The 19,919-nt window shown below is 39.2% G+C and overlaps 1 protein-coding gene across 5 annotated transcripts in view; it reads right to left on the bottom strand.

The window, feature by feature from the left end:
- The window catches only part of stx1a (syntaxin 1A (brain)), a 54,638-nt gene that overhangs the window by 11,082 nt on the left and 23,637 nt on the right, over positions 1 to 19,919 (bottom strand). For all 5 annotated transcript variants that reach the window (XM_051065424.1, XM_018702115.2, XM_051065423.1 and 2 more), the window contains exons 4-6: positions 7,183 to 7,257; positions 3,886 to 3,959; positions 3,327 to 3,435 (exon numbers count right to left, since the gene is read on the bottom strand). In XM_051065424.1, coding sequence (XP_050921381.1) covers positions 3,327 to 3,435; positions 3,886 to 3,959; positions 7,183 to 7,257 — 258 coding nt within the window. The remainder of the gene's footprint in view (positions 1 to 3,326; positions 3,436 to 3,885; positions 3,960 to 7,182; positions 7,258 to 19,919) is intronic.

The raw sequence follows: 19,919 nt of genomic DNA, 5'->3' as shown, positions 1-19,919 counted from the left end.
TCTAATTATGAGTGATTAGCATTGACTTATGGAAACTATGACCAATGAGAACATTTTCAATTCTGGGAATAAAAACAAAGCTTTTCATCTGAAGCAGATGAAATTAACAATGTTGTATAGGGCACAGCTCCTCTGGACTGTCTCTGGACTCCATCTACTTACAAAAAGCAACTTTACAATGACCAAAAATCCTGTTTTTGCCAACTTGTAGCATTTTAATGTCTCGCTTCGCTGCAGTTCAGCGACATGTCAGTACACTGTGACATCCCCGTCAATCAACACTTTCAGCCTGGTTTTAAGTTACTTTTTAAGAGGTCTATCAATACTGCCAACAGCACTGTTTTTTTCTTCCTTTGGTATAGCTCAGAGAAATAAATCACTCAAAGAAATCAGTTTATTGAATGAGTCCTGATATATTTCGAGGACGAAAGCCATCAGCACTATCCTGAAAATAGTTTTTGAGCCCAGTATGTTTTGTTGCCATGAGGTAGTGCCACAGGAGAAATCTAAAAGAATATCCAGTAAAGGCAGTTTATATTTGGACTTGGGGTTACTGTGGCATTGTTGGCCATGACATGTTTACAGTATGTCACAGTGTTGCTTTCCTGTTTCTTTTATCTCTGTATCCAGCAGGTTTGAGTAGAAGTGAACAGGAAAGGGGGAAAACAGCAGAGGAAACATCGATACTCACTCTGACAGACCAGACTAGATTTCCCTCTGTGTGTGACACACTCTTATTGATTTCACACACAAACAAGTCAAAGGGGTCGGCACAACAGAAACGCAGACTCTCTGACTGTAGAACCCTAAAGGAATTAAACTTAAAATCAAAACATAGACAAAACACTGATATAGAAGATTTAATTTAATTAGACTCAAATAATCTAAAGGAAAGCTTTACCGGAGACCTGCAATCTTGATTCCTTCAAAACATTCCTTTCCTTGCTTAATTCTCATAATTTTCCCTCTCCTCTGTGCTTTCATTCCATCTTCGAGCTCTCCCTGTGTATCTAATCCCTTCCCTGACGACAGGTGATATCAGCGAAGGCCTCCTGTGACTCCACCAGCTGACAAATCAAATCCAAATGGATCTGGAGGAGCTAAAGGAAAAAGTGAGTCAGGGGTGTGTGTGTGTGTGTGTTTGTGTTCAACTCCATGAGGAGGGTTTGTGTTAGCCCTTTGATTAACCCCAGTAAGTACCGTGTGTTGTTCTTTTGATTGGATCACGTTTAGTGTAGATATACTGGGTGGAGCTCAGACAGACAGACCTGGCTGCACATGTCCACTTGAAACTGACAGATGGGCAGAGGAAATTACGTCCACGCCAAGTGCCCTGCAACAAAACTGCCCTTGCTCTCCTCTGCTATTACCACTAAATGAGTCATAGTGTCCCACTCTGTCTGCGTGTGTGTGTGTGTGTGTGTGTGTGTGTGCTTTTGTGTATAAGGTGACTCTTATCATGATGACTGTTAGGGGCAGCTGGCACAGCACAGCCTGCCAGGATGCCGTGGCAGAGGCCGTCGTCAGTTGCCTGGTGCAGGAGCCTGGGGCCTGCAGCTAATACCTGTCAAATCATATTACACATAGAGTGTGATACGAGTGAGAGGAGCTCAGATCTGCTGGGCTGCAGCAACCTGGCATGTGCATGCATATGGGTGTGGGTGTTTGGTGATGTGTGTGTTTTGGAAAGTGGTTTCAGTGTGAGAGTGGTTGTTTTGGTACACTACACTAGACAAATTCAAAATAAAATATGGATGCGATAAGCTGAAATTTCTCTCTAAACAAATCAGAATAAAGGACATTTTTTAAATGTATGTTTATCTTTTGAATATACTCCAGGTTTTATGTTATTGCTGTTTCTGATGTGCACTGTTTTATGAGTTAGCCATTGTGTTCGCATGTTTGTATTATGTGTTATGTATGTACTATGTTTTATGTTCAGGTCTGTGTTCTGTGTTTTACTTGGCTGCGAGACAAATTTCCCTTTGGTTGAAGCACATAAACAGTCAACAGGTTGGAGCTGAGGTCATTTATTTTCAACCAGCCGAGACAAAGCATCTTTCTTCATTAATAATAAATGTTAACAGACAACGTATAAGTAACCTGAATGCCGAGGAAAATAATGCACTTGATGTATTCAATTCAGTATTATATGTAGTTTTATAAATAAAACAGGCTGTCAGTGCAGGAGAGTGAATGGGCGACTTTTCATTTGTGGTTAACAGTTTTCTAGACGTATTACTGTAAATCAAGGCAATGTGTGGAAAGTATTTACAGTGCTCATGGGATGTTGTGATAAATATGTTTTTTCCTGCCAGAATCCACAAAGCAATGGCTTCCAAAATTCTAAATGTGGAAAGAACCTGCCTCTGCAGACATGGCACTTATTATCACATGAATTTCAGCAGTAGTTGTTCATATTTTGGAAGAAATACTGTAAATAAATTGAGGCAATGCTGCAGTAGTGTGCATGTCCATAATTCTGTCAGTGACTGGTCTGGCAAATCTTTACTTATGTAGACACAGTAATGCTCTTGCAAAAATGGATGATACTGATCTGCTCTGCAGATGTAAACTGCTTTTGAATGTTTACAAAGTGGTGGAGAGTGTGGGCACAGACTATATTTTTAGACTGATTAACATGAGACTAACATCTGACTAATAACAGAGGGAGGATGAGGATGAAGAGGTTGATACTTTAGCTGAGAATAAAAGACATGCAGGGAAATATCTCATTGTTTGCTCATGTTTACTGTTTCACCCAATTAACAGTGACCTTTGTATGAAAGGTATGTTGCAGGAAAACAGCTTGCACAATCTGTGTGTGCAGTATCAATTACAGTGCATTTCTCCACATCAACACCATAACACTGGCCAGGATTATATTTCATATTCTGTGTCAAAGTGGCCATCCACCCCCTGAAGGTGGGATCAGACTACGTCATATAAGACTGATTGCACTGAGGATGACAGTCAGTAGTGTGACACAGTGGAAGTCAGCCAGTGTGGCGTCTGGCCAGACACACAACACAACCAACACAAAGATTGCCATTATTTTCTGCCTTCATCACTTCATCTCCTTGTATGAAACAACATGCAGTGTGTCTTGTCAAGTGGCCTGAGCAGGTTAAGAGATGATTGTCTAATCTGACGCATGACTGTGACTGAAAACACTTTGTTTTTCATTTAAAGAACTTTGAAACCGAACAAAAAAGAAACGCTGTGCGACTAGACAGAGATGCAGATGTTTTGGATGCCTGCAGCGTTAACATATGCGCAGTCAGTGTGAGGGGTGGTGGAGGGTTTAGTCTCCCAGGTCTACTCACTGATCTCCAGCTGTCTCTGAATGCGTCCCTTGCAGCGCTCCCTGTAGTCCGACTGGGTGGTGTTGTATTCTGACATCACCTCGACAAACTTACGGGACAGCGTGGAGTGCTGGAAGTACAGTGAGGAACAACAAAACATTTCACGTAAACCTGTTCGTTCTGCCTGCAGTTAGACATAACTTAATGAAATGCTGAGGCTAATTCCAAGTAAGTTTCCAGTATGTAGTGTGTTCACACTGAAAAAGTGACAAAATTAAGTATATTCAAGGCAGAGTTGAGGCTGCTGTGGGGACACTATTGTCTCACAATGCAAGTAGTAATGGGAAAGTTCCATAAAGATTTTGGAAAACAAAAAATAAGTATTACATTTCTGTAAGACATTCTGCTTTTTCTTGATGAAATTTAATTGATTTTTCAAAACCACAGTACCTTTTTAAAAAATCTCTTTTATGCTAATTGCAAAAATGGTATACTATGACAGAAAGTATAAATATACTGTATACAGTTAATATGTGCTGTAGTATCCAGTTGGGATCCAGTCGTCCCTCTTGAACTGTACCTGTGTTTTACGTATCCTCAGGTCAGCTGATGACCTGTTCTGCCCTTCCTCTTGCTCAATGGTGTGCTGGATACCTAAACAGATTAACCAGAATAAATATGCATTCAAACATTTGGTGAGTTTTTTAAAAAAATGGATGAAATAAACAACATACTGATGATTTTACTGTCCTTAAGAGTCACAGCAGTAGTGGGGCTTAAAATGTGAATCTGAGGATGGCATACTCACATCAGAGAAAAGATGTTAAGGACCATAAAAGCAAAAAGGGTGAGAACAGAAATGTGCTCAGAAAACCTCATGGCAATCTGCCAAATAGATTATGAGATACAATGATGACATTTTGACCTGGAGGTGGTGTGATAGAAAAACATCAAGGGGTCATCACATACACAAAGATTCAATCTCAGGAGACAATGAATATACACAGTAAAGATAAATATCCTGTCATGTGTTTGTCAAGAGAAAGACTGAACAGATGGTGGCACGAAAGAAAATGCCAGATCATTATCAATAACCCTCTGGAGGCCATGAATATTCACATCAAATTTAATGGTAATCTGATCAGTAGTTGTCAAGATATCTTGCTCTGAGCCAAAGCGTTGGATACAGAGAGTGAAAGAGAGATCGTCCGACCACATCAAATTTAGAGGAATTAAAACAAAATCAGTTCCTCGATAACATCTGCAATCAAGTTGACCTGATCTATATAAAACTACAATTATCGCCAGAAGGGGTTATATTGCAGGATAATAATATAATACTTAAAGTGCCATAAGTGCTCGAGCTGCAGTACGTCTCTGCACGACACAAATATTAACTAATCACACATCAGATCAGTCACTCGGATGGAAGGAAGTGGAAATGTGTAGAGGCCTGACTATTAAAAAATGTATCAAGGTATAAATTACTGGGATGACGCCAGATTTTTTTTTAAAGAAAAAAGCAACTTTTGCCCGTATTAAACACTTTTCTGACTGAGCATCATGACATTAGAGAGACAGTAAATGTGGGGCCATGTGAAATTAAATCAGTACTGAATCATACAGACATGTAAGAACCTGTTTATTTACATTCCAGTTTTTCTGTAAATTCAAATGGGATAAGATGGCTGTACCAGCTCCTGTACATGTCACAGTAAAACATCGGAGCATCCCTACATTGCAACAGTCTAAACCTTGTTAATCACTAAGTAGACATTATATTGTGATTGCCCCAGGAACAACAGTTTTGATTTAAAACTTTAAACCCACTCCCTAAGCTCATTGAATCTGTCTTCACAGACTCAGGCTGCTCTGACTATAACCTAGGTGCACTGAAAACCCACTGAGTATAAACTAAGTATATGGCAAGACAGGTTGTACATATACAGCATACAGTGGCAAGACAACGTTAGTGACCCCCCATACATGACCAGGTGGCTTTCATCAAGTTCAAAGTGGCAACTTACGAGTTTGTGAAATTAAGAGGGTTTGCTGAATTTGACTTGAAAATGCTCATTTGTACAAGTCTAATAGAAAAAAGTAAGAGAGGTTTGAGTTAAAATATCAACATCCACCAAAATCACCATCTGTATCATCTATCTTCTGTTTTTGAAGAAATTTTCTCACTGAATCCATTGATCCATTAACAATCACAAATACATCAGATACAGTAAATAATGTTGCTTAGCTGCTTCTCGAGGATTGCAGGGTGCAGTTTGACAAAGATGAGGTCACTCACACACATACACACACACACACACACACATATACTGTACACACAGAGAGCAGTTACGCAAAGGTATCCTGTGGCAACAGCTGATGTGAAGTGGAGCGACACAGTTAGAGGCCTGTGAAGCAGAGCCTGTTCCGCCTGATAGCGCTTGTGTCAAGTGTGTCTATCACTATACATACAGTACATGTGCACACAGCACTGTGTGTATATACTGTATATGTGTGTATATCTGTAGGCATACAGAATGAGGGATAGGGGTATTCTTGCTATCTGCGCTGAAGTTGCGCTCTACTTTTCTGAAAGACAGTGTATACAGGTACTTTATCTCTGACCCCTATTTGTAGACACTGGAGCCCTGAGGAGAAGCACAGGAGGGTGTTTTATATGGCAGAAAATTACTTATGTGGTGGACACAGAACGTTTCATGCCACAGGATTTCAGGAAGGGCACGCAAATATACAAAAAGGGGTTAAAAAGTGTTAAAAAGCTAATGAGAAAAGAAAAAAAGGCGGCAGGATGACAGGGAAATCAGAGAATAAGAAGATTATAGGACTCACACACACACACACTTGGATAAATGCACGAGCAAAGACTCTCTTAATAAATGTGGGGGTGTGATCCAGGACCAGCTACACATCCATTATGCCCGCACACAGTATGTTGCAGTAACGTGAGTCAGTTTGTGTGCACAAGTGTGAATAAAACTCAGTGTGTGCTCGTGCACATGAATCACAGCCACCACCTCTGTGGCAAGTGACACTAATCACTCTGCCCGCTGCAGTACAGAATCCATAAGTGTAACGTGAAGTGTCTGTTAGCGGCCAGATGCTATACAGTTCACTGTCTCTTTATGTCTCACTTGTTTCTCTTTCTCCTGTGCCGAGAAAGCACAAGCACAATCACATCAAACAGAGGATCAACAGCTGTGCACACTGATTATAGACATAGTCATTACATTATAATACAGACTTCAGGGCTAATTATGTTTTTCATTAAGTTCATCAACCATTTATTTTCTTGATTACTTGATTATTAATTGGGTATATAAAACATCAGAAAATAGGGGAAAATGCCTGTTACAAATTCCTAGATCCTAAGTCAGTGTCCTCATATTGTTTTATCTGACCAACAACAGCCCAAAACTCCCTAATATTTAGTTTACTATGATGTAGGACAAGCAAAAGAAGAAAATTCTCACATTTAGGAAGCTGGAACCTTTAAATGTTTAGCATTTTTATGAAAAAAAGTATTTAAATAATTAATTATGTAAATAGTTGTCAATTAATTTTATAAGGATCTGAAAGAGCACATAGTAATTAATTGTTGCGGGCAGTTATTATGTAAAGATACCAACCATTTGCCAGTTGCAACTTCAAAACCCCTTTTTTCCAGTTTTATACTATTAGAATCTAATAATACGTTTTGGCTGCAGATCAGAAAGAGATAAAGCATCTAGCTCTGGTAAGTTGTGACAGGCATTTGTCAGTACAATTTCATCAGTTGAACAAAAAGGGTTTAACTGATAACTGAAAATGAGCACTGGTTGCAGCTGCAGCAGGAGGAGAGTTAAAGACCTGTACTCACTCTTTAATTTGGAGCGTACTTTGTTGGCCAACTTCTTGATGTCTGCCATGAGATCCTCCAGCTCAGCCTTAGTTTCTGAGGGAGAGGAGGGGAGAGGAGAGGTTACCGGGTTTGCCTGAAACCACTCATAAACACACATATATAAAGAAACCTACCTACTCACACAAACGCGTGTGTGCCAGTCAGTTTCACAGAGACAGAATCAATGCCAACACAAAAGAAACGACTCTGTGTCTCTGTCAACAGGGACAACAATTCATTAGCTTCAGTCCACAGCAGCACAACTCGTCCTCCTTCATTCTTTCTCTTTTGTATCGAGGGTATCAGCATCTTTCAGCCCCCCTCTGCAGTCCACTGTCCTCTTACAATCCTGGCCCACACCCTCATACATACACGCTCTAGAGAGGCGTTGGGACTCCTGTGGGTAGATGGGCACATGTGGGTGTGGGCAACTATGATTTGCTATTTTGGTGACCAGAAGAACAAGTGAAATCACGATGGATTGCAGCACAATCTGGGCTACAACAGACTGAATGGATTGTTACCAGCAGGAATATGTTATCAGAAGGTGGGACTGTGCAGATTTCAGCGATGACTAATCAAAGCAGCAACTCTCCTCGAGCTTGACGTACTGACAGTTTTCTACATGGTAATATTTCCAGGGGGTGAAACTGCACAGTTTACAGAATAAATGTACAACAGTCCAAATAAATTGAGAAAAAGGATTTTTCATTGAAGTCAGGACACATCTTGAGAGAACCTCCTCTGCTCCTGATTATATGATTTGTATAACAAATGAATCAGTGAGGAGCACTTTACCTGTATGGTGTGTAATAAAGTACAGAAGTTTTTAAATTGAATACTTATTAAGGCCAGGGTATACCTGCGAGAAACTAGTTTCTATGATGTGTCTTTCAAACTCATCTGAAGGCAAAAGTGCTGATACGTAGCTATTTACACACACTTGAATGCAGTGCTTTCACAGAAAGGAGTGAGACACGATTATTGGTCAAACAGGGATAACAGTAAATACAATCAATCAACACTCCTACTACTTTTATGATTGATTGAATGTTTTAGTCATTTTCCAGCCAAAACATCAAAACATCTCCTGGTTCCAGCTTCTAAAATTTGAGATGATTTTTATGAAATGATGATATAGTAAGTTGATAGTAGTAGACTGAACACAGTTATCTGAATATCTTTGGGTTTTGTTGGTCAAATGAAACAAGCTAGCAATACAGATCACCTTGGACTGTGAGAAATTTCAGCAGGCATTTTTCACTTTCTGACATTTTATAGACAAAATAATCATCAGATTAATAATTAATTAATCATGAAAATAATTAGTTACTCTTCTCACAGTCTCTCCTCGGAGGCAATCATGGTGTTGGCGTCATCCACAACAAAGTTTTTAATTCAGTTGTAAATGCTGAGGTGTGTCGCCTGATCGTGTTTTGGGTCTGTTTTTGTCAGTGATTAAAACAAACCTGTAGCCGTACAGGAGAGGAGAGTTTTTCCTCATCAGTAAAATCTTCAAAAGGCAGCAGCACTGAAGGATGGTTGGACTGTCACATTATGTTGCTATCTTGAAGAACTGACTGTCTTTCCCTTTTAATCTTTTCTCCCTTCTGTTGCTCATTATAGCTACAGCCAAACCAGCAGTTTTATAATCATATTTTACAGACACGTCAGGTTATTACACATGGGAGACTCATATATCCAGAGTAATGTCAAATATATATATATATATATATATATATATATATATATATATATATCTAAATAATGTTGTGGGTCAGGCAAGAATTAGCTGTGAACTCCCCACACATATAAATAAATATAAATAAAAAACGTGTTTATTCTGATTATTCTGTAATTTCAAAAAAACAACTTTAAGGGAGATGTCACTGGCCTATTTAAGGTGGAATCCAATTGGAACAGAAGAAAATAAGTGGAAAGAAAATAATATTCTCTGGATGATACAGATGCACACGGACAGTTTACTTGAATCGTTTTTTCTAATGAACTTTGTCTTTTGTAATTGCATGGAAAATTGGAACAGAGGAAAATAGATTATCATTAAATTTCCAGTAATGTTGTCCTCACTATTACAAAAACACTGACAGCCAAGAAAGGTGGTGTTTGCTATTTGATACCACAACCTATGATGAAACAGGCATCCAATACATTTTACAAATACCATACAGACCTGACACCTGACGTGACCAGATTTACAGTTGGCAGCAAATCAGCTACTGTATGTATCAACAGAGCGCCACAGGGACAAAAACAAACTGCAATACAACCTGATCTAAATCAAATTAACATTGTATGTTCTATAATTATAGTTATTGTATACATTTACAAATGACACTTGCACTAAATGGTCAGGCTTTACAGTTGTTCTGCTGCAAATAAACTCACTACTCATTTAACGTAAGATAAATTTAGCATTTCTAAGTTCCATATGTGGTTTATATCACACTTATCAACACTACATTTTTTAGACATATCAAATGACAAGAGAGGGAAACAGGGAAAACAAATAGAAATACGAAAAAAAATCTGAGGATGTAAAGGAGAACAAAAAGGAGGGAAAAGGAGATAACAGCATGGCTTTCACACAAAGTCTCTCTCACACATTCTCCCTGGAGCATTAATAGCCATTTTTAGAACATTGCAAAGGAGTGAGAAAGGCATCATCTTAATGCATTAAGAGAGCCACAATCTCCATATGTTAACAAGCCCCAGGAGGCCAGCAGATATAAAAGATGGTCCTTAAAAGTTACTCAAGTCAAACTGTTCAATCAGTCCAAATTGCCTGCAGTACTTCTTTATAATGAGTTTGTTTCTGCATATTACCTGCTTCTTTTAAGCTGCATAAATCACAAAGATGAATAATAGATGGGGGGTACTAAAACCCATAGCAAACATCTGCACCCAATTACAGACAGAGCCTCAATGGATAATTTGATTACACAGTACGAGCCAGACTTCAATCACTACTAGATGTTCAATTATTAAAACATAATATTTGCACATATTTTCTGATAAGAAAGAAGCTTAAAAATGATGAGATAATCATATCATCTCATTCTCTACAGCTGCACTGTAACTCTACATTATGTGAATGCTCTGTGTGGCAGTTTGAGATTTCACACTTTGATGATTAAAAACAGTCAAGACAGCCCACATGGCTGGCGTAGTGAGCTGAAAACTCATAAATACAAACACATAATAAAAAGTGGAAGGTCCACTATAATAAAGGAAAATAAATCCTCTAACCAGCTTGTATGATAGCATAAAACTATTACATACTGATAAGCAAAGCACTACAAGCTTTTAATCTGCTTAACAGATGTACCTCCGTATCTGTGAACATCAGCCTGTGGTACGTACGGCTCAGTGGGACAAAGTGATGGACATGCAGAGCACTAACTGGTGAAATTACATCATTTTATATTCAGCTGTAAAAGGCAGGCTCATTTGAATGTAAGATGCCTGGAACATAGGCTGGTGACAACACTGAGTGCACATGCACCAGACAAGTGAACTGGATACTTGTTTCATGCATGTATGTACTGTTATGTCTGATCCTTGGTTCTATTCATGTTAAGCAGTCACACATACTGCCATCTTTCTCATGTTGTCCAGCCAAATACAATGAACAATAAAGCAGTTCATCTTGTTGTCAGAAGTCATGTGCACACACTGTGTCCATCTGTGGGCGAGCAGAAACCATGAAATGGCCTTTAAAGGTACCCTGTTGACTTCCTAACCACTCACAGAGCTATGGAGCAATGCTGTTTATGACCAGATCCAGGTCTTGTTAATCGTGCATGCTTGCACAACAGTAACATAACATGTTTCTGCTGACGACTCTACATCATTTTGCTGATCGACTGCTGGTGATGACAGCGCACAAAAAAAAAAAAAAAAAAAAAATGTGGCAAATCACCAACAACTTGAGCCTGCAGACATGGATGTCAACAATGTGTGATTTAACATTTTCAACAGAAACTGACAAAAGCTTTACAAGAAAGAAAATGCACAAAGCTTCTTGGTGAGAAGCAGTGACTGTTAAAACTTTGTCTGTTTACAAGACAACTCCACAGTGTGCCTTCATATTTCAGTAATGTACAGGAAACATTACGGTATTAAATACCTCACATCAATGGTTGTATCAATAGTGAAATGATACCAGGCACATCAAGGATATACAGAGAAGTTAATCCAAGTGGAACAGCTAGAGAGGAAATTAATTAATTAAATTCTAAAAAATAAAGAGATATGAAAAAGTTTTTTTCCACAAGTAATTCTGAAACAAACGCTTGCAGCATTACCACATCCTTGGTATACATTTGAATAAAATTTTCTCCGGTCAATAATTTTCCTGCCAGTGGCAAAATGTATGCAGTATACAGTGAGTGCGTTAGGGTCATACACTGATCTGAGGTGGTGGGCTGAGTCCCTCAGGGCAAGATGAATAAACAATTCTGAGCAGTGTGTGTGTTTGAGTGTGTGTTTGTCTGCTTGCAGAGCAAGAGTTTCGTAATTGCAATCAGTTATCAGTCACAGAGCACCTGGTTAAAACTGTAATGTGATTACTTGGTAAATTACTTTGACATTACTCTGGATGATGACGGATTTGATTCTGGATTCTTCTGTTTTGTGTGTTCATTTTTGGGTCCACGTTTGCACAACTTCAGAGACTCGTAGAGGTGTAAAGTTATAGAAAAGTGTCTCTCTCATTTCCGTGTAACCATAGCAACCTCTGGTAACCTGCTCCATGAGTTCAGCTGCGCTGACATCACAGAGATAATAGCACAAAAACTGAACTTAGTTTTGGGCCGTGCATGGAGTGTGTGTGTGTGTGTACGTGTGCAGTATGTGTGTTAAGGAGTTAGATTAGATTTCCCCCTCGTGGTTACCAAACGGAGGAGGCCAACCTGCTCGATCAAGTGTCTATTCAGCCTCATTATTGGTTGTCTGAAAAGAGGGAGAGTACAGACACTGATGAGTAAGTAGAAGGAGAAGTGAGAGGGAAGCAAATTAGAGGGCAAAACTGAGGAGTCAATTGAGCTGTAGCTTCACACTCCATCCCTCTCCCAGACGTTCTCAAATGGAATCTTCAGGTCACGCTTGTTGCCATCATTAAGACTGTGTTGCTATGGCGATGTGTGCAGTCGGTCCTCTCACCAGCTTCAGATTGTTTCTAAGTGGCATAGGGAACGAGAGAGCCGAAGAGACCGAGAGAGAAAGATACGCTATGAGGCAGGAAGGTAGAAGACGGGCAGAGTGTGAGCCGAGATGATAAAATAAATGGTGTCCCGGGATATTTATTCCAGTGTAACAATTGCATTTCTTTTTTGATGATTACTTTTATGACCTTTTAGTCTTTACATCTGAGTAAGAAGTAAAAACAAATCAAGAAATATAGGGAGAGTGGAGAGGGAATTAAAGGATAAGTAAAGTGATATTCTGTGTTTTTATAGCCAAAAAATGTAATGAAATTATCAAACCCATCAAAGATATCTGTATCTGTGATACAAATATGTATTGCCTGCAGCCAAAGTCTGATGTAACTTGTTATGATGAACATCATTATCACTTCACGGCCCCTATACACTATATGATTTTGGGCTGTCTAAGACATCAGTTGACAGCTGTGGTGGTCCTAGACTTCACTGCTAGACATGTCCACCGATGGGCTGATATGGAGCTTTGGCATCCAATGATATGCTGTGGCAAATAACAAAAACAAACAACATACTTTTCCCCTTGCCACGTGATTTATTACCGCATGGCAGTGTCAGCACTATGACCAAAGCTTGTTTATTTCTCTGCTACATTTTCAAGACGTAAGAGCGGTGCAGATGGATGATATGAGCTGATGACATGCCACTTTTGTCATATGCTTTCTTTTTGTTTACATCATTTTGACATATCCAGTCTTATTGCTGTAAATACACAATAAAGCATCAAATGTTTATTAAACTACCAAATAAAGTATTTACTCCTGTTTGAGTGACACTTGCTAAAAGCAGCAGCATCCATTTATTTTTACTGAGCTCTTTAAAAAAAAATAAAATAAAATAATATCTTTGTGACCATAGTATTTTTTACCTATATAAAAACTACCAAATACACCAAAACTATGACACTGTAGTCTCATGCATATACTGCATGCACCTTCAACTACCAGGTCACAGGGACGATTTTGAATATGATTATTCACACAGTTGTCAGTTTACTGGAGAACAAATTCAATTCTGGCATATTTGCCCGGACTAAATTAAATCAGAATGACTGAAACAATGCAGAGAAACAAAGCAGAGCAGACAGGCACAACGCTCATTCAACACTTCCCACTTTCAGTCAAAGGCACACACACATGCACCTGGACAGAGTTAGCAGGCTGCTGGTGATAGCTTCATATTTAGCATACAGACACAATTACCTTTGGCAAGGAAGTGAATAAGCATATTTTCTGAAACTGAAACCATTGGTCTAACACTGCAGCTGAGGCTCATCTGACATGGTGAACACCATTAACCAAAAGGATTCCCGCTTGTAGTGTATATACTGGTATTTGCTTGCAGCATCTTTTTTGACAGCTTTTGCGTACACACCAGATTTGATTTCACTTGCACTATGCTGCCAAACTTCATGTCTACAGATAAGTATAGGATTTTATCTACATCGCTCTTCAGAAAATTGAGGATGAAAGCATGTGGATCGGGTGGAACAATAGATAAACACCCTGAAAGTCTGCGTCAGTTCTCTCCTACAGTAGCTTTGACTCTACATCGCCTTGGCTCTACAGCAGCAGCATTTATCCACTTATATAAGAACACCATCCATGTCTCTTCTTGACTGTGTGTGTGTGTATGTGTCAATCTGATGTCAGGGCACCATGACACTGACAAGACCTCAAGCCGATTCTGTTTCCTCCTCTCTAACTCAGGGTCAATTGCTGCCATTCCAGTCCCTAACTTGCAGCCATTTATCTTTTTTCTCCATCTCACAGTCTCTCTCTGTGTCTCCCTCCGCTCTCTCTGTAAATATATTACCAGTCCTTTGTGTGTTTGCTCCGCTTATTGATCGTCTAGAGTCCAGGTGTCTGATGTTTCAGCGAGACAGAATCTGAGCTCATCCCTCAAACATTACTGATGTTTGCCTTAGGGCAGGAATACAGTATGAACACAGGTAATGGCAAACTGACAGCAGAGATAAAGTCTAAGTGCTAAACTACACCAGAAAGAGAAGAGTTTATACACAACACACATGCTCATCCCTGCCTTTTCATTCCAACAACTGTTGCACAGATTTGCTACAGGGAATAACAACCCCTACTTAAAATCCTTGTTATGGACTTCAGACTTTGTCTTCAATGCATGATGATGCCTAAATAAATAAACAAGCACACTCTGGCAAATATTCAGGCTTTACTTAAAATGTGTTATTTTAACAAAGTTTGCATGTTGGATATTTTTTAAATGTAACAATGCTTGGTATAATCCCATTGTAATGTTTAAATAAATCACTCAACAAAAACCAGGACAAATAACATGTAATGGAACTTACCTTGAATTCCTGCTACACAGAAAGCACACAGTCTCATTACATAGGTCATGTAATATATGTCTTCTTCAAAATCACAGATCATGAATGCCTCACCTTATTTAGTTCCGTTTAGATTAGTATTGTTGCTACAAAAAAAAAAGATTCTCAAAAAATTGCTCTGTTGCTCTGTGAGTTGCATGAAGTCTGATGAATGCACCTTAAGACCCCTTAAGATGTGCATCAGTCGGGGCTGAAGACAATAGTTTTAACAATGAAAAGGATCTGGGGGTGTGGGGTTGGAAAGAAGTGAACTCTGTGGCCAACAAAGCAGCAATCTCTGGTTCTGCTGCACCAGTTTTAATCCTTTCTTTTTAGCTGTCCATTATGAGTTTGACTGTGTAATGGGACTGCAATGATGAAACAGTGTATTACTGAAATCGTAATCAAACTGAAAGTTATTATAAACCTCATCGCTCCAATCCTGAAAATCCACATCCTTAAGCCTGAGGTTAACCTGAATTTTAATGTATTCTTAATGGATATCTCCACAATCAAACCATGAATATGTTAATTCTCATTTATCAAGAATGTCTCTAATATTCCATAATATTTACCATAATGTATTGCACTGTTCCTGCAGCAAGTAAAAACAGTACAAATCTTTTATGTTTTTTGGGATCCACTCAAGAGCACATGTAAGTGTTGTATCTGATTAAGTCTCTGCTAACATCCCCCCTCCTTCTTCTCACCAACCTCTTTCTCCAGTGACATCTTCCAAGACAGTATAACAGGGTTGCTGCAAGTTAACATGGCAGTGTTACTGTCACTTTGAAAATTCCCCCTGCCTCCTAACACTTGACATTTCAATCTACATCAGAGCAGTAATGGCACACGCCTCTTGCTGACCGCCAGCTCAAAGGCCAAGGAGGGCAGTTAAACTGATTTATCCCTGAGTTATCTCACTGGCTTTGACCTCCAAATGTGTGTGTCTCTCTGTGTGTGTCCTTAGCCTTGGACACGATTGTCCACATCATATTAACCTCACTTTCAGAGGGATATTATTCCACACTATAAAGCTCTATCTTTAAAGACTGTAACACTACATCAGCTCAGACAGTTTGAGGGGGATGTGAGAGGAAAGGAAACAGAGAGAGACAGAGGAGTGAGACACAATGAAAAAGATGGTTGAGGAAGAACAAAGACAATAGAGAGAGCTGGGGGGCTTACACAACACTTAAAAATTTTGGTGGAGGAGCTTTGGCAAACAGCACTCGGAGGGTGGGAGCACACTAAGCCAAAAAACTGACACTAGAAATAGTAACACTCACAGGCTGCAATTAAAACTAGCATCTCCAGCACTGCAAGTTGAGGACTTTTAAAGAGTCAGAGGAAAGATGCTCTTTAGAAGCTGGAGGCTGAGATGTCAGAGGGAGCAAACACTAAGTGGTTGGAAAAACAGACTGAGAAATGTTGTTAAATAAACTCTCAAGTGTCAGTGTTAAGGAGCAGATTTTCCTGCATCTAATTAAATAGAAGTACATTTTGCAGTAGTATGGTGGTGGTAACTGTAGATCTTAATTATAATCTTAATTCTGAGGTGTAGAATCATAGCTGCACCGCTCATCATTTGTCCTCTTATATTAAAAAGTTAGCAGGCCTTTCATCTATTGGTCCAGATTGTGATGTGGTGCACAAACAAACAATAAACAAAAAAAAAACCTTTCCCTTTCACTTCCTAACATGTGGCAAACACTGAGTTACGTTGTTTACATTCATTTGTAGGCACCTGAATGTTTGACATTACAACCAGTCCAAAACTCTGCAGCCACAAGTGCTGAAGAGCAAACATGAATCAGAATCCATCCAATGTTTTCTGTAGTTTTGCATTGATTTTCACATCCTCTAAGTAGCATATATAGCACTACATGGTATCACTGCAGGCTGCTTGTCTCAAGTGGTTTTAATGTACAAAGGAGGAAAGCACAGTAAGTGCACTGGGATCAATCTTTTATGATCCCAGGACACAATGACTGCTCATGTTTCCCCCCTACAGTCCAAAGACGCACACCTTAGGTTAATTGGAGACTGTTAAATTGCCCCTAGGTATAATTTTCTGTGTGCATGTGTCAGATGTCATGCATGGATGGATTACCTTGTTTAATGTTATTAATTTAGTTGTATTTGTAAAATTAGAGATGTAGATATACACTAATTTTTAAGAAGATTAAACCAATTTTCTGATTAATTTTAATTTTACAACATTTTATTATTTCATTTTCTGTAGTTCAGCTTCTTCTACTGATATAATCCCCTATAGCCTGTAAAATAACACTGCTACACAGTAAAACCATACAACCCACAGAGTCACATGATTGGATGCATATACAATCAGATATAATTCCTACAACAGTGGATCTCCTGGCTTTGATAACATCACTGCTCTTCCAGAGGAACAGTAAAAATGTGGGAGCAAAAACTGGTTTTGTGTTCAAGTAAGGTGAATGACTGAATGAGCTTACAAGACATTCCTCACACTACACGGAGGAGAAAACAGAGGGAAAGCAAGTGAATACACTGCATGTGTTAAAACAAATATATAAATGTTAACTCAACAAATTTACATAATGTGCTCTTGTGCATTGATGATAAATCTTTAACAAATACGGACCTGAGTCAGTTGTTTACATTGTTTACATTTTACATGTCAAATACATCAAGATATTGAGCAGACATTTTCAACAGAAACTTATAGAATATAAACTATTACAAATCACAGTGGTGACACGTTCTGTCGTCCTCTGGGACTGAATGGAAGCATCCAGTTTCTACAGCAGAAGGTAACAACAATACTACAAAACTGACTGAACAACTACACTTTCCTCCAGTGAGGACCATGATGATGATAACCTGCAACTAAAGAGAGGGGAAATGACATTTTGGAGGAGATGAGCCATATCTACAGCAGTTATCAGACTGCAAAACAGGAGCTGGTGTGTAAATTGACTATCTAGCACTAAACTAGCAGTAAACTGTCCTTATCTCTGGAAGCTTCTATCAGATACAATGCATCATTCAGTGTGGGAAAGAGGACTGAAAGGTGTTCAGGTTCATGGGAAAACATCTAAAAATAACATTGTCTCAGTGTCACAAAGACTTACTTCCCAGTACTGCACAACTCTAATGCTGATTAAACAAGTACTCTTTAAGGCTTTAATGCCTCCAGCTCTCCTAAAGGCTGTGTTTCATATCAACCTCACACACTCCTGGGAGTAGCTGAGAGTAAAGGCCACTGACGCTACTGCAGAAGAAGCAATCATCACTGACTTTTGACCTTTCATCACAAAATCTATCAAGAGCAGACTCATTGATCAAAATAATGAGACGCAAAGCTGCTGCACAACACAGGACAAACAAACAACACTATAAACTAAAACAAATAATGCAATTACATAATGGAAAATGTGAATTCAATCTTGTTTCTAAATATAAAATGCATTTGTGTCTTCCCTTCCTGCATTAGAGGAATGTGCACATGAGGAAACGCAGGTTCAATACCCATTATGATCTGATGGCTATTACCTAATCTATCACCATTATTGAACCTACTACTGTATACCGCGGCTGAGCATGCCCACACAAAAACACATATCCTTAACACCAACCGAGCAAAAACAAGCACTCACTAACACCGTATATTGCAATTCCCTGGTGGAAATTTGCTACGCTTCATTTGGGGGGGGGCTGTGATATGTGTAATGCAGGGGCAAAGGTAATATTACATAGAGGCAGCGTGTGTGTCAGTGTGTGTGTATTAATACAGGCTCTGCAAGTGGGCTAGAATTTACCCCCACGGAGATCAACAGGAAACATCTCAGTCAGCAAACACAAAAGCTCCCACAGCAGAGGGGGAGGAAGGGGATGAATAAAATGGGGGAGGTCTGAGTTGTGAGGCTGACCAAGTGGGTGGTGGATGGGGCGATGTGATGTGATTATGAAACTGATAAACCATGACAGAAATAGAAGGTTTACCACCTGACAATGTTACTTGAAAAAACAAAAACAACAACAACAACAAAAAAAAACAACTATTGCGCTGCGTGATTCCTTACTACGCCTCCATTGTCGTGTTCATCAGCAGACTGGAGAGAAAATAAATGATATTGTCATCACCCCGCTCTCAGTATCGCACACTCACAGGCCTTATCGCCTATTTCGATAATATCCGTGGTACCTGTTTGTATGCAGAGGGAGGAGGATTTTGATGAGAAACTGCTGAGAGGAGGAGACTTCTCATTCTCATCAGGAAAGATGAAGATGAAGTTTGGTTTGGCAGGAGGAACACGCTCTGAAGTTACAGCAGAAGCAGAGCAGGGCTCCTCTCACCACAAGGGATAAAATAAAAGCCAGCAAAGTCTTTATAATGCAAAAAAAAGACTGAAAAAGGAATAAGATGAACAGAATATGAGGAAGAAGCAAGAGTTTTTGCTTTTATGAATAAAAATCATGAAAGACCACAGTGGCTTTTTATGTGAGTAACATTTTCAAAACAACAATGAGTTGGTGTAGATCTTAGCACATTGGATTTCACATTAAAATGTCATTGTGCAATTAGTTTTGATGACACACTCCAGTGCAAGCACAGAAATGTCAGAATTACAGACCATTACAACAGCAAGCAGAGAGAGAAAGAGAGACTACACAACACACTGCATACTTCTTATGCGCTTAACACATACACCCCTTTTTCTACAAATTATATTCTCCTCTTGCATTGCACCAAATCGCAAATGTAGGGAAGAGCTTGGGGTGTTTGACTTGGCTTTGGTTCAGCTTAAAATATCACAACCTCCACTCCAGGTTGACATTTTTGCCTTTTAGTGCAATATCTGGACAACTGTTAGATCGACACAGGCACAGATGTCCATGGTGACCAGAGGATGAACCCTTAGGACTCTCTTATCTTGTGAACTGTCTCAACATCTACCAGATGGAGTGGCCAATTTGGCACAGTTGTTCAATTTGTCCTAATGACTTTGGTGATCCCCTGACTTCCCACATGAGGTTGGAATTGGTTGTTTAGAGTTAAATCTGTCATCTATTGGATGGATTGCCATAAAATTTGGTGCAGACATGCATGTTCCCATCCACTCCCCTTTAATAACACTGAT

Source organism: Lates calcarifer, linkage group LG21 (genome assembly GCF_001640805.2).
Source record: "Lates calcarifer isolate ASB-BC8 linkage group LG21, TLL_Latcal_v3, whole genome shotgun sequence".
In the NCBI taxonomy this organism is placed as follows: Eukaryota; Metazoa; Chordata; class Actinopteri; family Centropomidae; genus Lates; species Lates calcarifer.
The sequence above is the reverse complement of the archived record's forward strand: the minus strand, read 5'-3'. Positions and strand labels throughout refer to the sequence as shown.